Source organism: Manacus candei, unplaced genomic scaffold (assembly GCF_025592945.1).
Source record: "Manacus candei isolate 608988 ecotype Guabito, Panama unplaced genomic scaffold, ASM2559294v1 h1tg000067l, whole genome shotgun sequence".
NCBI lineage: Eukaryota > Metazoa > Chordata > Aves > Passeriformes > Pipridae > Manacus > Manacus candei.
The window spans coordinates 9,962,139-9,981,632 of NW_026138115.1; the positions used below are offsets into that span (position 1 = coordinate 9,962,139).

The 19,494-nt window shown below is 45.1% G+C and overlaps 1 protein-coding gene across 2 annotated transcripts; it reads left to right on the plus strand.

Moving 5' to 3' along the window:
• The first annotated feature begins 4,994 nt into the window (after positions 1-4,994).
• On the plus strand, positions 4,995-18,526 carry ANGEL1 (angel homolog 1). Of its 2 annotated transcripts, none has more exons than XM_051806357.1 (10): positions 4,995-5,126; positions 7,331-7,927; positions 8,447-8,673; positions 9,243-9,312; positions 9,730-10,163; positions 10,838-10,964; positions 11,792-11,902; positions 13,051-13,120; positions 13,548-13,705; positions 14,506-18,526. In XM_051806357.1, exons 2-10 carry the CDS (start codon positions 7,564-7,566, stop codon positions 14,673-14,675), a joined length of 1,731 nt encoding a protein of 576 aa, XP_051662317.1. In that variant the 5' UTR covers positions 4,995-5,126; positions 7,331-7,563; the 3' UTR covers positions 14,676-18,526. The 2 variants fall into 2 exon arrangements, with proteins under 2 accessions (XP_051662317.1, XP_051662316.1); XM_051806356.1 differs by lacking the exon at positions 4,995-5,126 and adding an exon at positions 5,145-5,309.
• The last annotated feature ends 968 nt before the right edge of the window (positions 18,527-19,494 follow it).

The following is a 19,494-nucleotide window of genomic DNA, read 5'->3' on the forward strand; positions in this document are numbered from 1 at the left end:
CTCCATGTTGTTATATGCATTCAATGGTCTGACCTCAAGAAAAATTCCCCTCTCATCAAAGCCATTTTCAGTTCAGTTTGAAACCTCTAACAAAACAGTCCTTGTTCTTGCATTCTTATGTTTTTGGATTTCCCTTCCACTTATAACAGGTTAGAAAGTTCTTATCCTAAATTATGGATAAATCTTACTGTTACAAAAATGACTTGCTTAGCCAGAGGACTGACTTCATGAGGCAGAAAATAAAAGGAGAGCCACCAGAAAAGTTTAGGATGGTTGTGGCAAAACCATGGTGTGCAGACCCTAAGTGCTATGCAGTGTTTCATCAGGAGTGCACAAACAGGGCTGCAGTCCCATCCCTGGTTTCAGATAGCTGCTCCTGATGCCCAGACAGTGGTCTGGGCTGGCAATATTGGCTATTAATGACTAGAGGAAAGAAAAAGGAACAAAGAAATAGTTGTGGTGTGTAGAGAGCAGTTGAGGGAAGATACTGGACATCAAAGGGAGAACTCTTAAGGGGAAATTCATTCCTGCCTCTGTCTTTATCAATTGCCAGACTACATGTGGTTGTCAGAATTCTGGCAGGATTGTGTCCTTGGTCTCCATTTTGAATACATACCAGTTAGTAGGTACAGCTCTGGCTGTAAGGGAAAGGATAGTGAGGGCAGATGGTCAGAAAACGTTCAGCTTCAACCTCATGGTCAGTGTCAGGGGTTTCTGTGGCCTTCTCTGCTGAGGCATCAGCCAGAGACACAGACTCCTGAGACTCACTGATTTTGACATCTCTTCATTCTAGTCTGCCATGAAAAAGATTCAGTTTGTCAATGCAAGCCCAGCAGAGATGTGACTCCTGGGGTGTGATAGATCTTCCACTCCTCTCACTGAAGCCCCTCTTCAGCACGTTGCAGATGTACTCCTGCTGCATCTCTGCTTAGTGCCCACCACTCCCTGCACATTGTATGCATGTGGTGCTGGCCCCAGTGTGGGGATAGGCTCACTCTAGTGCTTGGAAGTGTTTGAAAAAGGTCTTCTCAAATTCTTCAGCCCATGTGCAAGGAACTCACAGTTCTCCCACATTAGGTCTTTGTTCCCTCACAAGCTGCCTTTCTCCCCTTTCTCAATTTCTGAGCCCACCAGCCAAAGCAAATTTTTCATCTTCATCCCATTTCTCCACAAGTGTACAAGCCAAACCCATGCCAGCTTCTCCTGCCGCTCTTGAAGTGACTCACACTTCCCAGGCACTGTTGGCTGACTTTCTGATCAGTCTGGGAATGCTTTGCAGTACTCTTCCTGAATGGCAGAAGAGAAAGCATTTGAATGGTACTGTCCATTGGGACTGAATGTAACTAGAATCACTGGGAGTGATACAGCTTCTCTTGCCCACAATTCATAATTTATTTCACAGTTAGAGAGAAGGAGAATTTGAAAAAAATCCTTTTTAAGAGGAATAAATGCATAAAAAATAATGAAGTGTGATTTTGCCAAAATAATTTCTGGCTAATAGCGTAATACATATTTTTTTTCTTCTCTAAATCTTCCTTTTCATTCCTTGTCAGTGCTTTTACTGCCTTCTTTCCTTACTGTCTATTTCCATTTAGAGCTCCAGGCTGTTGACCTGAAATTTTGTACCCTTCCTGGGTGTCACCTAGTATTGATGTATGATGTGGAGCTTGCAGTTTGGCTGTTCATTCAGACCTATGTGAGGGGAAGACCGGCCAGCTGGCATCCACATCACCACATTTCAACCAGCCCTGCAGCTGCAGCTTCTTTATTAAGACCTTTTCCTTCTGCCAGACTTTATTTTTCAAATGATGGGTTTACTTGCATTACTTTAGTGTGAAAAAGACAAAAGAAAGGGTAAAAATAGGTCTAAATCCCATGAAAGAACTCATGAGACAAGTCATATGCTCAGTACGTTAGCCAGTCCCAGTCTGTGGACTGAGTCTTCTGAAGTAGATTCAGAAGTGATCTCTGCACTTCATACTCTATTTAAATAAAGAAAAACGAGCCAAAGAGAGAAGTTGTCCCACATATGTCCCTACCTTACAATAATTACATTATTTTACAAGTAATTATATATATAACAACAAAGGAAAACAAGAAATTAACTTGTAATGACTGACAGACCAAAGGAGTTTTTTAATTTTAAGAGGATTGTTATGCTCACCTAGGAATTCAGGCCAAAGTGCTGTGAGCAGTCCTGGGGCCTGACTCAACTGTGTACAAGCACAGCCTGAGAGCAGCAGGTTCAGAAAACTCTCCTGCCCCTCACGCCCTGCCTGTCCTTCTGGACGATAGAGAGCTCAAACAGGATCTGGTCTCACAAGATGCTGAGCTCTGACATCTGTTGTGGGCATTAGGGGCAGCTGGGTGGAGTGTCTTGGAAGCTGGTACTGGCAAGCCCTCTTATGATTAATTTTGCTTTTTTCCAAACTGTTCCCAGATGGCAGCTCCCATCTCTGGGCACTGGTACCCTGGATCCCTGATCACTACCGTTCTCCTCATTGCTGCCTGGCCTAGAGAAGAGAAGCCTTCCCACCTGGTGATCAACCTGCTGCAACAACAGTCTGTCTTGGGTGCTGGTGATTTTTCTTTGGCCATTTCTGACAATTTCTGAAGTGAGTTTGTCAGTAAGTAAACACAGCGACTGCATCCTTCTTAGACTCATTCTCTGTGTCACCAGGTGACACAGAGGTGTGCAGGTGTGCAGGTTCATTTGCTTTTTCTCTTCCGTAAATGAGAAGTTCACAGCGACTTCCTAGACCCTGTAAGTTTCTCACACCTACACACAAAAAGCACAGCTGCTTGGCTTCAATTAAAACCTCTCCAGGAGGAATGATACCACTTGTAAGATCTATATTCTTGATTTCTACTGCTTTTAAATAGGAGAATCCCATTCCTGGCTTGCATGGGCTGTCCTGGAGTTATGAGAAAGCTCTGCAGAGCCTGTGATTGCCCTGTCCTGCCACCACCACTCTTCTGTTCCACTTGCACCTTCTGACTCCTAAGGGTGACATTCAGTGTTGGAAACCCCATCGCTCTGGGATCCAGTCAGCTCCCAATAACTGAGAACAGCTGTGGTTTTGGCTGTGGAAACCCCCACAGATGTATCAAAGAGTTGTGCCACGGTGCTGATAAGAGTTCTTGTCTCCTTTAAGTTCATATTCCAGTGTGTACAATTTCATGGGAAAATCAGACTGTGGCAGTTACAGTCTTAAAGGAGATGAGGATAGAAATGTATTCACTTTTTTAGTCTTGAACAGATTCAGACTTCCCTACTGCCAAATTCCCAGTAAGTTAACTAATAAAGTGTGGTTTGTAAACATATCAGCACTTATTGGGGCCTTGAATCAAGTGCTCATTCGTCCCACCAACTATTGCTGGTGCCAAAATTGGTTCAATGCTTATTATTTTACATCTTTTATACTGAGGACTTTGTAACTTTTCCTAAGGGGCTAAAACCAAAACTGTAACAGAAGAGGCTTTCTGATAAAGGTTGGGCAGAACTAATTCATACACTGAGAAATATTTCCATTATGGGCAATGCTCAGTGAACATAACCTCTGGTACAGAGGTTGAAATTTATGTAGCCTACACAGTGTAATATGTAAAACAGAGAAGAAGAAAAAGTCTGTTTCCCCCCCAAAAAGATAATTTTAGTGGCTTTATTCTCTTAGGTTCTACATAGACCTCTCAAGTAGTCCAATCATTAGAAACTGTGGTAGAGTTATATTTTGATATAGAACAAAATGCCACAAAACCCAGTGGAAGGTTTGACCCTGAAGCAGATGACCATTGTCAGCTTTGATTTTATTGCCAAAGTTTGTAAATATTTTTTCTAGTGTAGGACAAACAACTATGGCTGTTTGGCCACAGTTGCTTGCTTGTTTATAGCACCAGCTAACATTCTTCTCTGATTTCAGTCTGATTATTCTGATGTGGGTTTCTTAGATCTTTGCTTTTAAAGAACAGCCTAGTTTTCAATGACCCAGTCATCAGCCCCTAATGTTGCAGATACTTCCTCTGGAGAACACCCTCTGTTTTCTGACTAGAAATGAAAACCAATGATGGTTTGGTTACTGCAACAGATGGGAGACCACAGTCCAGTTCTGTGCTTTGCCAGAGACATTTGTGGGATTTGAGACAAGTCACTGCATTTATGGTCTGTGGTATTTTATAACTGAGGATTTGAAAAGGAGACTGGTAGGATTATTATTTATATATGTTATAACATCATCTCAGGTCCTAGCTGTGGACACTCATTGTGCTAATCACCAAGTGTTTTGTCTAACATTGACGCCCTGGCCTGACTGTGCTGTGACACAGCAGCTGGTCACCATCAAGGGAACAGTTTGGCAGCTATCATCAATGCAAAAGGCAGGGATGACATGAATCTGGACTTCATTGCAGGTGCCCATCTTGAAGAGTTTGGAAGAATACTGAGATTGCACATTAGAAAGGTGTATTTCATGTAAAAAGCTGTAGTGTGCTCAGCTTGATCTGTTTGCCTTTAGATTTTGAAAACATTTAATTGTGGCATGAAGTAAACATGAAAGTCCTGGACTTCAATGAGGACTTTGCTTTTCATATGCAACTGTCTGGTTGCAACATGTGATGGATCTCAACTTGCAGAGGCCAGAATGCTCACCTCCAGGAGAGGAGTGATTTTGCAGACCTGTGGTGACCTGTCAGCAGCACTTGAGGGAGGGCACGCTCCCACTCTGCCATCTCACCCACTGCATCAGTGTTTGAAAAGTCGGTGTAATTATTAACTCATCTGGAGCAAATGGTGGCTTTGCCGAGGGAAATTGTCCTGTTTGAAATTCTGGAGAACCGGGGGTGAAAAATTTTGTTTGAAACCACAAATTTCAGGGTGCCGAGGCCAGAAGACTGCCGTCATTCAGCCCAGGGTCACAGGTCGGGACCCCTCGGGTACGGCACAGCGGCCAGCGCCTGGGCCCCGGCCGCGCTCCCGTCTCACAGCGGGGCGGGCGGGGCCCCACCCCGGCCGGAGTCGCTCCGCGGGGCCGTCCCACCCCGGGCTGCGGTCTCCCGGGAGCGGGCGGTCCTGGAAGGGCGCTGGAGGAGCGCCAGGCCCGAGGCGGCCGCCAGCCCCGCGGCTCGACGCGGTGAGTGCTCGGGCGAGCCGATTCCGCGGAGCCCGCGCCGAGAGGTCGTAGCTGAGGCGGGGGCGGTGCGGCGCCGGGGCCGGGCCGAGGGCGGTGGAGGCCTTGCCGTGCCGGGCGGTATGATCGGCACCGTGCTCTGCTATGTGCTACTGCCGGCGGCGAGGCTCCTCCGGGCCCTGCAAGGTAACCCAGCCGCGGGCGGGAGGCGGCGGGAGAAGGGGGAGGGGAGGGCGGGTGCGGCCCGGCGGTCCCGGAGCTCCCCGAGCCCCCGGCCCTGAGCAGGCGGGGCCTGGGGCAGCTGTGCCCGGCCGGAGCTGCTGGCCCCGGGGCACCGCGAGGAACTGGGTGTTCGCAGGGAACAGCTGCCCGCTGTTGTACTGCAGAGGCAGATTGCGGACTGTGCGGGGGCTCCAGCTCCTGCCCAGGGCCTGCGCTGCAGGCTTGGGAACATCTTTAGAGATGGACTGCTCAGAGATCTGGGACTCCCCAGGGATCTGCGGGTAACTCTTGCTTTGCGTGCATTGCTATTTCACATAGTTTCCTAGATCCTGCTGCTGCTTCACAGTCCCTGGTTACTGTGCTGATGTAAAGCCACCCTCTCTCCTGAACCTGTCTCTGGGCCTGTAGCAATGACGGGCACGCTGTTTTTGGTCATAGTGAGCAGCTAGCTGACTCCTCTCAAATTCAGCTTCTGTGGTGTAGTAACAGGCTCTAGTAACAACCGTGCCTGGCTAGTGGTGCATGGAAGTATTACCTTGGTGCATTGGTGTTTCTGACATTCATGAATTTAATTACAATACTTCAGAGAGGCATATGGTTCTTAAAGCTCCATTTCTGACACATACAGAAAACTTTGACACAAAAGATATAGTGAAAGCATACACAGATGTTGCTGACAGTATGTTACTGCTCTGGCTGACTGACTGTCACAGGGATACAGAGAAAAAAGTGATTTGTAGTCAACAGAAATTGCTAGTCAACAGTAGGGACTACTGTCTGTGCAGAATTCATAGCAAAATGTAAATGACAACTCTTATATAGATATAAGTGAAAAGAGTCTGTCTTTTTCTGCTTTACTCCATGAATATTAGTATGTTCAGTTGTTACATTAAAAGCAGTTTAAAATGTTTTTATTTTTTTGCTTCATGTGTCAGTCATCAGGTGATCTGTAATTCTTATCAGGACTTCCTCTGTGCGTATATTCTCTCTAGTAAGGCACATGTTGGTCCCTCTGTGTTTTCATTTTTCATCTCTTAATAACAGGACAGTTTTTCTTCTACAACACATTCTCCTGTTCTTCTGATATCATAGAATCACAGAATCAACTGGGTTGGGAAAGACCTCCGAGATCATCAAGTCCAACCCTTGATCCACTACCGCTGTGGTTACTAGACCATGGCACTAAGTGCCATATCCAGTCTCATCTTAAAAACCTTCAGGGACAGTGAATCCATCACCTCCCTGGGCAGCCCATTCCAATGTCTGATTAGTCTGTCTGTAAAAAATTTCTTCCTAATATCCAACCTGAACCTCCCCTGGCAGATCTTAAAATTGTGCCCTCTTGTCCTACTGCTGGGAGAAGAGACTGGCGCCCACCTGGCTACAATCTCCTTTCAGGTAGTTGTTGGGAGTGATGAGGTCTCCCCTGAGCCTCTTCTTCTCCAGGCTAAACAACCCCAGCTCCCTCAGCCTCTCCTCATAGGAGAGAATATTTCATTCTCTTAGCTGACTGCTATTTCTTACTCAATCCCTGGAAAGAAACTTGCTCCAAGTTATGATCTGCAAGACCTTGGCTTCTTAGCCCACACACCTGATCAGCTAACTTCAGCTAACTTCAACAGATTGTGCCTTTATAGGTGCTGCTGAGAGCTGATAGTTTCTACAAAGCCCTTTAGCTTGGGTGACTGTCTGTGGTGCTGCATAAGTTAGAATTGCATTCCCTGGATTTGGTAAAGCCATTACTATCATATGCAGTTTCACTGGCTGACGAACATAACGAGATTTGGACTGTGGCTTAGCATTCCAGAGCAGGCAGGGGAAGTTTTTCAGATTGAAACTATTTTTCTTCAGAGAAGTAATTTGTTTGGGTTGATATACTGAATGGTTGTATTGCACAGAGTTACAGCAAATGCACTGGAAAAAGAAAAGAGTGAGTTGGAAAGGATTTCTGGCTGTCTTATATTGATTTTGTTTTTAAATGACAGATGGTTTCTTTACCTGTCGAAAGAATGTGCTTCTGGCGAAGAGCCCGTCCACCCAGATAGAAGGCGTCTTTGCTGCGTCCAGAGGAAGATTGGTCTCAGAAGAGCAAGAAGCCCTTCTCCAGCAGTGGTTGGAGGAAGGAGCAGGGAATTTGCCAGCCAGTGAGAGTGTTCCAGCAGTGGGGAAAGTATCAGTTACAATCACTAGTGGCTGGTTAGAAGGTTCAGAGCTATTGATGACTAGCCTCAGAGAACTGAATTCGTCTCCAGAAGCCACACCGTGTGCTGATCAGCAGCTCTCAGAAGCAGCCTTGGCTTCTTCAGAACTGCAAGATCATGCAGTGGCTGAACAGGCAAGATTATCAGCAGAGGAAACAGTGACTGTAGCAGACAGTGCCCCTTGGGCAGCTGTGGTGCCACAGACAGATCAGCAGATAGCTGGCTGTGCTGGTATCAACGCAGAAGTGCTGAATGATGACCCAGCTGTGCTGGCCTGGAGTTTAGCGTGTGATGCAGAGACTGTGCCAGCAGAGCTCCCAGTCCAGCCCATTCAGGATGCAGTACCATTTTGTCCTGTCCTGACAGAGGTGCCCTACCATGGTCAGTAATGGCTCTGAATCTAATGTTCAGTTTGGGATTGGCATTTGTAGTGAATGTGGTCAGGTTATTGTGTCTGGACTTGCTGTCAGCAAGACACTGATCTTCCCAGCAGAATTGACAGGATTTGCTCGTGAAAACTGTAAAGTGAGTGTTTGCTGAGGAGGGGCTCACAGCTACTGGTCTCTGTGCTGTTAGACTGTCTGGTATGAATATCAGTATATGTTCCCTTCCCAAGAACTGTTCCCAAGTGCTGGCTTTATAATCTAAAATGCACTGAAAGGTTGGTTGAGTGTTTCAGTGTACTTGACTCTGGTCATGTCTTATGCCATCCCCATTGACAACTATTTTCAAAGGCATCCAGAAAGAGCACCTGAAAACCAGAGTGGGTAAGGGTTTGCTCAGGGGCTAATACCCTAGCTTAGGGAATGAGAATGGCTGTTTTCTGGGTCCCAGGGGAACAAAAGTATCAGAAAGGTGCCCAGCGTGTCAGTAACTTTGCTTTTTGTCTCTTGCATGTAGAGATTTTATGGAGAGACTGGGAGGATCTTTCTGTCCAGCCCTGTGTCCTAGAACAGGTCTCAAAAAACACTCCTCTCTTTGAATTTCGAGTCATGTCTTACAACATCCTTGCCCAGGACCTGGTGGAACAGGGCCTTGATCTCTATGTACACTGTCATCCAGATATCCTGAACTGGAACTACCGCCTTCCAAACCTTTTGCAAGAGATCCAGCACTGGAATCCTGATGTGAGTATGACTGAGCCCTTCCTACGTCAGTGTCACCAGAATTTGAATTCCTTATTTGATCTAGCAGTATTAAAGAAAGAGATGGGGGGAGGTCCTAGGAAGATACTACCTGCTTGGTAACTGAACACTGATTGCTCTGAGAGTGTTTGAGGACTTGCACAGACCTTTTTTTTGGTGTCTATCTTGCTTAGATTGTGGAAACTAGTCATACTTTGATGGCAGGGTTTAACTTCTGTAAACAGCAGAAATAGAGGAAGAAGGACCAGGTTTCTAAGGCAGCACAGGAGGGGAAGCCTGCATAGAAGAGGACTTCATGAATTTCTCTCTTCTTTGAGTCCTCTTTGTGGGATGAAGGATCTTTTGCCTCATCACTGGAAAACTGAATGATAAGCTAATGTGGCCCAGAAAGTTATTGCTCTTCATCTGGAAAGTACAGGACAGAGTTGCGATGATGACATTTCTGGTTGCAGGGTTGGTATGTGAGTGTACTTTTCCATTTTCTTCCTTCCCCAGAACAAGGTAACTAGCAAATACTTGTGGAGTGAGTGAGGTCTCTGCCTTCCTTCCAGGTTCTTTGTCTCCAGGAGGTACAAGAGAACCATTACTGGGAGCAACTGGAACCAACATTCAAGGAGATGGGTATGTCCTGCTTTTGTTGGTTTGTACATCTAGCTCGTGGGACTGGCCAAGAAGTTCTTCTTGCTTACTGTCTTCAAAGCACTCAGTTTCAAGAGACTTCTTCCTGTTTGCCAGGTGGCTGCTGGCCCTACTTCTGAACTGTCCGCCTAGATCTTTAAGCTTTCTTTTGTAATTGATGTCTCTCAGGGTTGAAAGATCAGAGTAACAAAACTGAGAGGGTCCGAGAAGGACAAAGAGAGAGAAAATACCCCCTGTGATTAATAATAAATGCTGATTATTGGAACAGAATTGGATATAATACTATACCCAAATGTAGTAGGAACCTTTTCTACACAGTCTTACTGAACTCCCAGCTTATAGGGGGAGTCTGAGGTAGTGACTGGATAAACCTTTTAATAGGTGATGGTTTCTTTTCAGGCTTTGCATGCTTCTACAAACGGAGAACTGGGACGAAGACAGATGGATGTGCAGTGTGCTATAAGCACAGCAGGTTTCAGCTGATCAGCCTCAGCCCTGTAGAATATTTCCGTCCTGGCCTGGACATCCTCAATCGGGATAATGTGGGCTTGGTGCTGCTGCTACAGCCTGTGCTCCCAGAGGGCCTAGATCTGAAGGCCATCAGTCCTTTATGTGTGGCCAACACTCATGTGTTGTTCAATCCACGCCGAGGAGATATCAAACTAGCCCAGGTGGCCTTGCTCCTAGCAGAGATTGACAAAATTGCAAGAACTACTGAAGGCAGCTACTATCCTGTCATCTTGTGTGGAGACCTGAACTCCGTACCTGATTCTCCACTCTACAAATTCATCCGGAATGGTGAACTTTCCTACCATGGAATGCCAGCCTGGAAGGTAGTTGCCAACCAGAAGTGGGATTGGGTAGCTCTTTATTGCATGTTGCCAGAAAAATGCATGGCTGCATTCTTTCTCTTGTGAGGAAATAATCTGAATTCTGAATTCAGTTACTCAGCAGTCTTCCCTAATATCTCCAGCACTGCAGGGGAAAGAAGTGGATGAGTGTGTCCCTGTTGTTTCCACCACTGCTCTTTTGGTTTCTCTTGAGGTAGACCTATGATAATAGACCACTTAATTTCAAGTCTTTGTTTTCCTTTGCTATGGAATTTTTGTGCCTGAGTGACTGGAGTGCAACTCCACCAAGACTTACTGAAATTTTATGTGGATGTTTGCTGAAAACAGTTTGAAATGGGCACCTGTGCTAAAGTCTCTTGCGATTGCCTCTTACGGTGTCTGGGATCAAATACATCATTGGCTTTCAAGCTAAATCATCAGTTCAACAAGATGCTTGCGAAGTATCATCAGATGACTTTTAGTTAATTGTATCCTCCCCCCACAGCTGAAGGTTTATTATTGCTGCACCATATTCTGAATAGCTTAGTTTGTGCCTTTCTATGAGGGCATTCTCCTGTCTTACCCTTTGCAGGTGTATGTACATACATTGACTATAGCTTGCAAAAGTTCTGCCCTGTGTTGCTGATGGTTCCTCTCCTTTTCTGGCCTCTTTGCAGGTGTCTGGTCAGGAAGACTTTTCCCAACAGTTGTATTCACGTAAACTGCTGGCCCCGCTGTGGCCAAGCTCACTGGGTGTAACAGACAACTGCCAGTATGTCACCCAGTGCCAGCCAAAGAAACCGGGTAAGCTCCAGTATGCACTGAGAACATGAGTTTGTGAGGATGGGCGGTTTGTGGGCCTTGCTGTCTCTCTGAATAGCTTGGGCATGTGTTGCATGAGGCACTCAGCAAAGATTCTCTTCTTCTATCTATTTCCTTGGTATATGAATTAAATATAATTTTTCCAGAATCTATTGCTGTGGCCCCATTTCTGCCACTTTCTTTCTCTAGTCAGGAGCTGGATGTTCCCATACCAGTAACCAGTATCTCTTTCCTATTCCCAGACTTATGCTTTTGTGCAGTTGTAAACTGTGTTCAGCAACCACGGCTTTCATCTGCACTGTTAAGAAATCATTCCTAAGAGCCTAATTTTCATGTTCTCTATCATGTCTGTTCTCTACCATCCTTAGAGCGGATTAAAAAGAGGAGTCCCCACAAAATAGCTTTTGTTAAAATCTTGCATGTAGAACTTATAGTCAATCTGATCTCCAGAATAGTTTTTTCTTTTTTGACAGACATTTCCTTGACTTGCACACTGACTGATCTGCTTGAAAGTCCCTTGAACTTGTGGTGTCTCAGAGGGGACATTCTTAATTTGTGCTGACTTTGTTGCATTAGCTAAAGGGATAGCAATATCTGTGCTCTGTTCTTCTACATTTACACATCTGTTCTGTTCTGCATTTAACTTATTGAGTGATTTTTATTCTCATGGTATTAAAATATTTGGGCACAAAAGCCTCTCTCAAACAAAAGAGGTCTAAGAGGCCCAAAGGTCTGAAATGTATATAGGTGTTCCTGGTAGATGTGACTTTGCTGCAGTTATTTTTTTTAACTTGTACTTTTCTCTGCAGGGAGACGTGAATACAGCCGTGACTTCCTGCTACAGTTTCGTTTTTGTGATGTTGCCTGTGAACGACCCCCGCACCTGGTGCTCTTGGAAGGTGTGACAGATGTTAAACCAGGTATTAATGAGAGACTTTTCAGCTTGTGACTCTCCTAGCTCAATGGAGCACCTCTCCTGTGAGGAGAAACTGAGAGAGTAGGGGTTGTTCAGGCTGGAGAAGACTCAACTGAGGCCTTATTGTTGCCTTTCAGTACTTAAAGGGAGCTTATTAAAAAAGAGGGAGAGTGACTATTTACACAGCCATATAGTGATAGGACAAGGGGAAATTGTTTTAAACTTCTTAAAATTCTAAGAGGGTAGTAAGGCGCTACAGCAGGTTGCCCAGAGAAGTTGTGGAAAGTGTTCAAGGCCATGTTAGATGGGGCCCTGGACAACCTGATATAGTGGTTGGCATCCTTGCCTGTGGGATGGGGGGATGGAACTAGACATTCTTTAAGGTCTCTTCTAACCCAGTTATATGATTCTATAATGCCAAGGAAAACGTGAGGTGGAGGTAATGCCTGGTGAGGAAAGGGGAAGGCAGAAGGGTGCCTTCTGTGACTGCGTGATTAGATTGAATGAGAGCTCAGAGGAGTACAATCTTACCTCCCTTATACACACTGACTGCGTTCCTTGAGATGCACTGAGACTCAGCCTCTTTTTGAGGCTGTTTCTTATGAAGTGAAACACACATATGTATACATATTTCACTTTTTCTGCTTCAAGATTTTTGGTGGTGGAGAACAAACCTGAAGATTAATGTCACACAATGGGCACAACATAGATGTCTCTGGATGTTGGTACCCAGTAAACACTGCCTCACCTATGGGCCTTGTGGCATGGCTGGTTCTGCGTTCTCCATTTTCTGTTCAGCCTTTCTAGACACTCTTTGAGTAAGCTCTAGGCTAAGACAAGCAAACTTTCTTTGAGAGCAAAGGTCGAAGTACCCTGAGCTTCAATAATATTAAATGCTTTAAGAACGTGTCCTTAGGACAGAATATGACTTCTCTGTTATTTGCACTGATCTGCTCTAAGGACCTTTCTTTTAGTCTTAGAGCTGGTGTTTCCTCTGGATATTTTTCTTTAAGATCGTTGTGACTGGTAGCTATCTGCTCTTCTTGGGCAAAAAGATTCATTTGGTCTCAGGAGAAGCTTCTCAGACTTGGGATGGGGAGCTTTTTCTGGGATCTGTGTAGGTCTGGCTGGAATCTCTTTATTCCTTTGCAGACCGCCCTGCACACTGGCCCAAGCCTGCTGCCATGGTGAAAGACCCTGATCCCCAGCCATTCATCCCAAGGTAATTTGGTGCACCTTCAATGGCCCCTCTCTTCAAACTCAGTCTTGTTTTCCTGAGTACTGAAAATCTGGCTGAAGTAAAGACTGAAATAAATGTGAGAATGGAAGAAAGTAAGGAGGGCTATCTGGAAGAGCTAGATCCTTCCAGGAGTGTCCCAACAGCTGGGTGCTGCTCTGTCAGCATTGTGTTGGTGAGGTCGAGAATGAAGGGCATAGACAGGACTGGGTGTTGAAGACAAAGGAAGTTCATAGTCTGCCTTGCTTTGCTGTAAGTGAAGTGAATAGTTCTGAAATACTTTCTTCTATGTGTTCAAAAAGTAGAAATAGTTTGGACAGTTGCATCAGCAAGGGAACATTCAGCTGTGACTGCAGTACCAAAAAGGCATAATTCTCTTTCCTTCCTTGGTAAATGGTCTGTTTGTGTGCAGGTGTTCAGGTGTTATCCAGCATGGCCTCAACCTGACCTCTGTCTACAGCCACTTCCTGCCACAGAGGGGACGCCCAGAGGTCACAACAATGCCCATGGGGCTTGGAGCCACTGTTGATTACATTTTCTACTCAGCAGAGCCCGTGGAAAACAGGGCAGGTGAGTGTGGCAGTGCAGGGCTTATCCCTGTGACAGGCCAGTGCATTTCATTAAGCTGGGGTAGATCTACAGAGTGTCTTTGACTGAAATGATGCACAAGGTGGAAGCAATATTTGCTTGTGTATCTTGAGAAGACAATGTTTATCTTTGCTGTGAAAAAAACAAAGCTGCTTAGGTTCATGTAGACTTTGGAGGAAGCTCAAACAGAATGGGTTCTTTTCTTCTGTGTAAGTATCTCACTTGTGCTCCTGATAACAGGCAGTGCTGGCTCCTAAGTTCAAGACTTGGACTTCTGGTCTGTCTGAGACCACACGCTGGCCTTGGAAGGTGGTGACTCTGGTTACCTTACAATGGCACCTCTTCTCTGCTACCTGAAACAGGAGTTACGTTGATGAAAGCCTGCATGTAAATGCATCCAAGAACTGTCTCTGAGCTGGTTTGGGTCATGTCAGAATCGAGTTTGGGGAACAGGTTAGGAATGAAGAGATGAATTCCTCCTTGGGCATCTGAAGCTATTGCTAGGACACAGTAAGGAACTTCTCCTGTAAGGAACTACCTGGTGAATTTAGTATATTCTTGCTTCCTATGCCTGCAAATATATGAAACCATGAACAGCTATTATTGTAGGATGCTCACTGCTTTCACATCTAGGCTCAAAGGTGCATGCAGTGTTTGTGCAGGCTGTCTTCATTCATCGGGGAAAGAATAGGAATGAATTGACAAGCATCCCTTTGGGAGTGTATAGAGTTAATCTACAGCATGAGTCTCTGGCTGATGTTTCCTTCCATTTTCTTTGTCAGGTCGCAGGCTATACAAGGATGGAGCCCTGAAACTGCTTGGCCGCCTTTCCCTGCTCTCTGAAGATGTCCTGTTGATGGCAAATGGCTTACCAAATCCTTTTTGTTCATCTGATCATCTCTGCCTGCTGGCTAGCTTTGGCTTGGAGATTTCCAGCCTGAGAGAGAGTTAGTGTTGGTTCCCTTTCCCTAAAGAAAGGCTGTTCTGAATACAGCAGTTGACACTCTGGATTGCACAACCTGCTTGCAAGAAAACTCTTCCTTATCATACCCTAAAAGTCTCTTCCTCCCCTCACACCCTCACTAAAAGCAGGGATGGGAGAGTTGGAGTGCTTTTTGCATTGGTGTTTTCTGGATCTCTGCGACCCTGAGCTGTCTTCCCAGTGGGCTTCCAGTTGTATTCAGGCATTACCATCTCTTAAAGGGATCCTTGTTCCACTGCTTTGTTTAGCAGGTGTTTTTGTGCTGCGGGAACCAACATAACTCTCATGTTTATTTGTCCCTGTGTGAGATCTTCAAGGAGCTGGAAAAGAGAAGGGCAGTGCTATCCACTTCTAGTTCGTTAATTGCTACCAAGGAGCATGGGATGTATCCACCAATATTCTTTTACACCAAAACAATAGTTCTTTTAATTTCTCAGTGGTAGTTTATGAAGTATGGTCGTTTCAGGGCTAGTTGTTTTGTTGCCTTTTAGAATGTTGGATCTGCTAACTGCTTAGAAATGTTTTTTACTTAATAATGTGTAAAGGCTGCCTTGCTGACAGAAGGGTTTGTGTGGTATAACAGTTTCTACAAGAAACTGCTTGCTGTGACTAATGGACCAGGGAATGGGATTGCCAGGAAGGGAGCCAGGGGTTCTACAGAGCCACCCACAGCAGCTCTAGAATGGCAGCAAAAGGCTAGAGGCCTTGGGGAAGACTCCATTCCTTTCTATAGCAGTCTCAGAATTGTACCTAGTTTGGCAGTTGTAGGAAAAATATTTAGGATCCTCCCAGTGAATATCCATTGGAAAAAAATCACCCTGTAAGGCATGACAAGCCCAGAAGGCTAACTCTGGAGGTCCCAAAAGAGAGATGAAAATGGAAGGTATGTGAGAGGCAGCAGAGACCTCAGATGGAAGAGCTGATACTCGTCATTTGCCCTACTCTTTCTCTGTGCACTCCCATTCAGCCAGGGGTCCATAGCCAACCTGTAGCATCCACCTGTGCCAGACTGAAGTTATTGCTCCTTCCTTCCTCTGGCCCCAGCCATGTTTTGTTAGGTAGAACTCGTAGGACTGACTCCTGTCTCTTGACAGGCATTGGGAGAAAGGGTAAGGCTGTGTAACTTGGAGCCAGATTGTCAGTCGTTTGGATCCCAGTGTACCTTTGGTGTCCTATCAGTGTGCTTTTCTCAGCAGTGGCTTGGCCAGTACAAAAGCAGTAGAACTGTACTTGTTTCTAGAGTAAATTCCCCAGTTCAGCCTGACATTTGGTCCTCAGTTTTTCCCTAAGAGATGAGACCAATATTGGCAGAAATATTATCAATCAGTCATTCACAAATGAGGCAGGAAATGTGGTCCCACCTCAGGTTTTTGTGGGAAGGTACAAGGAGACTTGAAATTTTGTTCTTTCTCCCTGGTCTGTATTGAAGACTTTCATATTTTAAATGTTACTTCCTTTATTGAAAAATAAAATAAGAAAAAAACCGCAAACTAATGACAGCACCTTGTACTTCTGGCAGCTGAACCCTCTGAAGACTTGCTCAACAAGGTTTAGCTGGCTGAGATGTGAAAGAGAAGAGGAAAAATTAGCTACACAAGATAGTAGTAATGAGGGTTGAAGAGAGGGAAGAAGTGAGCTTAGCTGTTGTCTCCCAGCATATCCCAAAATCCCAGAGTTGGAGAAGAGCTGGTTTTTCTGGCATGAGGCTTGTCTTGGGAAAAAAAAAAAAAAAAGGAACCCTCGCTCTCCCCCAGAGAAAGAAAGTACTGCTGATCGTTCACAGATCTCTTCTGTAAACTGTACAAAAACAAGGGCAGGGTGTGAGGATTGTGTTCTGTGCCCTTACGAGTACCTAAGACTGCTTATTCCCTTCGTGCCCCTGCCAGATGGTGTGGTATTTGTCTGGTGATGTGTCAATGGCTTTTGCTACCCAACTGGGACTTTCTCTAAGTGGGCAGCAATCTTGAGGGTGAATAATTTTGCAGCTTTGTTTGCCCTTACTTTGACAAGTAATGGTTCTGGCATGGCACTGGTATATGGGGAGGGATGCAAAGCTGTGCATTTCTATCGCTATGTTTATCTGACAGTTTCATTAACTTCTGCAAGTACTCTTATTCTGATTTTGTCAGTGGTTGTATTTGTAAAGGGAGGGTGGGAAAGGGTGAACTGAGAGCTTTATTTTCTGCCAGGCTCCAAAAAAGGCTGCCAGAAGGCAGCCTGGTTGCAGATGACTCCCACCTGCTGTTAACATTGTAATAGGAAGCTTGGAAGACACTAAGAGTTTAAAAACAACCAACCAAAAGCAAAACAAAAAATGCTGTGACACATGGTGTTGGCACTTAAAAATTTAGCTATCTGCTTCCATTTTAATTGCTGGCAGGTCTGATGGTCAGTTGATGGGGGGGGATGTGAAAGCTGCCTGCCCCACCTATTAAGACCCATAAGGTGTGCACAGTGCACCATCACTTGAACTGGTTGCCCCTGCACTGGCTGAAGCAGCCTGCCAATCCTGTGATGTAATTCCAACATCACAAGTGCTTTTCCCGTTTTATTTAAATCAAAGACTTGACTTTTGGGCAACCTGCATGAAGGCATCTCAGGGAGGTTGTAAGCTTCCAGCTGTATTTTGTTGGAAAATCCAGTGTTGCGCAGGTCAAGCTAATGCTTCCTCTTTCCATGCATGAAGTAATTGGTATGTACTTGGAATGAATGATTAAGTTGCTGAACACTGGATATTGGAGTCATGTGCTGAGAAATTGCAGAACAATGCCTGCAAGTCCCCTTATTTGTCTCTCTGAAGGTTATAAAGCTCCCACAGGGACTTGCAGCTCCCAAAGCCCTGGCTTACATATGCTCCCTTGGGCACTTATAGGTGAAACTATTGCAGAAATGCAGAACCATTGCTAGTGACTGCATACAGACACAAAGGCAGAGGTGAAGTCTTAATCACTGTGTTTATTTTGACCACTGCCCCTGAAGCTCTAGTATAGACCCCTATAGAGTTGGCCTGTTCAGGAAGCAAAACCCCTGTGTTCTAGAGTAATTTGGAGTTTATATCAAATGGATCTGGAGACCTGTGAATGCCTCTGACTGTGGGGGACTGGAGAAGTTTGAACGTGGGGCAGGTAGAAGGTCCCTAACTCTAAAATAGCAGCTAGTGTATGTATAGTTGTTGGGAGAAAATAAGATGTTTTGTGATGCTTTAAGAATAGCATCCAGTATTTAATCAGAGCCTGCAGTAATGAGCATCATGGCATGTATAACTGAGATTCCAGATGTGGTTCCTAACACTGTTTCTGGACCTAAATGCATGACTAGTTGCCATTAACACAGGTTTCTGATGAATTACGAAGGGATCTGTAAATTATTATGGAAGTGGAACAGCAGGAATACCTGCAATGCTCAGAAAGGGAAGTATCATAGAGGTAGTCACCAACTACCTCATGTTAGTAGTGATGTAGAGCTCAGGGAGACTGGTACTTAGGTGAAGTGATGCCAGAGACCACTGGAGTATGTGTACATCCTCTGTTGGCAGTCTCCTAAGCTGCAGGAGCATGCAGCTGTACAGGCAACACATTTGACAAAGTACCTTTGCTAAAAAACAGCTTAGTTTGCACCGCAGCTGCTAGGCTGTATTTAGTTATGCTATTTAGATAGAAATTGGACTTCCTTTGTTTTCTCAGAGTTTTAAGTTCATCACTTCAGGAGGTTGCCCTTTATATTCCGTTTTCCCAATTACATGGAATGGGAAGAGTGGTAAACAATATAATTGCTCTAGCTTCTTTCCTTTTCTTAATAAATGAAACTTGGCTGCTGTTTGAGGTTGTCTTCTCCATGCCTTTTCCTTATGAGATATCTCTCCAGCAGCTGTTTTCCCATGACTACCATATCCAGTTATCTTTCTGACTTACTGATGTTTATTTTTTTCTGCAGCTGTATTTCTTCAGTTAAAAGCTATGGGTGGAATTCTTTAGAGCTAAGTCTTACTATAAACTCAACATTTACATAGGGTCAAGACATAAGATAGTGGGTTCCCTCACTCCTGACGAGTTAAGTGGGAGGGGAGGGAGCTCTGAAACGAACACTTAGATGGGAATAACTCTTGTTATATAAAACAAAAAATTGAGTTTCAGACTTACTGTTAGTGCTCTGCATGCCACCTGCTTTGTGAAGACAGAGCTCTGAAGTACACTTGACCTTAGTTCCTCTTCTCTGAGGAGTCTCTTAGAGGCTCTAAGAACAAGTTCAGCATCTCAGAAAGAATCTCTTTTAAGAGTGGATCAAGGTATGTGTCCTGCTCCTAATGATGTTTGAGTGGCATTGGCAAACAGTCTGTAAAGTGGGCTGTTTCTACAGTGCAAAATCTCCTCCCATCACCACCACCTCAGTAATGAATGTGTATCGGATGTAGTGGTCAGAAATTTGCAGACATATCCACGGTTCATCCAAATGCAGAGGAAGCCGTTTGTTGCTTACCTATAGGGATGGGCACACCAGCATCAGTGAGATACCACGTCCTTTCAGGAGGCTTCCTGTTGTGCAGGTTAATTGAATTGCTGGCTGTGACCTGCTCCTTACCAGACTGTAGCTGCCTGGCCTGTAGGGCTTCCCACAGCGCTGTCCTGCTGCAATGCACAAGCTGCACTGGATGTACTGCACTGCGTTTCAAAGCGTGATACTGAGTTTCTGTAGAGAAGACACCTGCTATAATGATAACCAAGATGACAGATTTAACAGCTGGCTTGCCTCAAGCTCCTTCCTTTTGTCAGCTGTACAAGTTTGGCTTCTC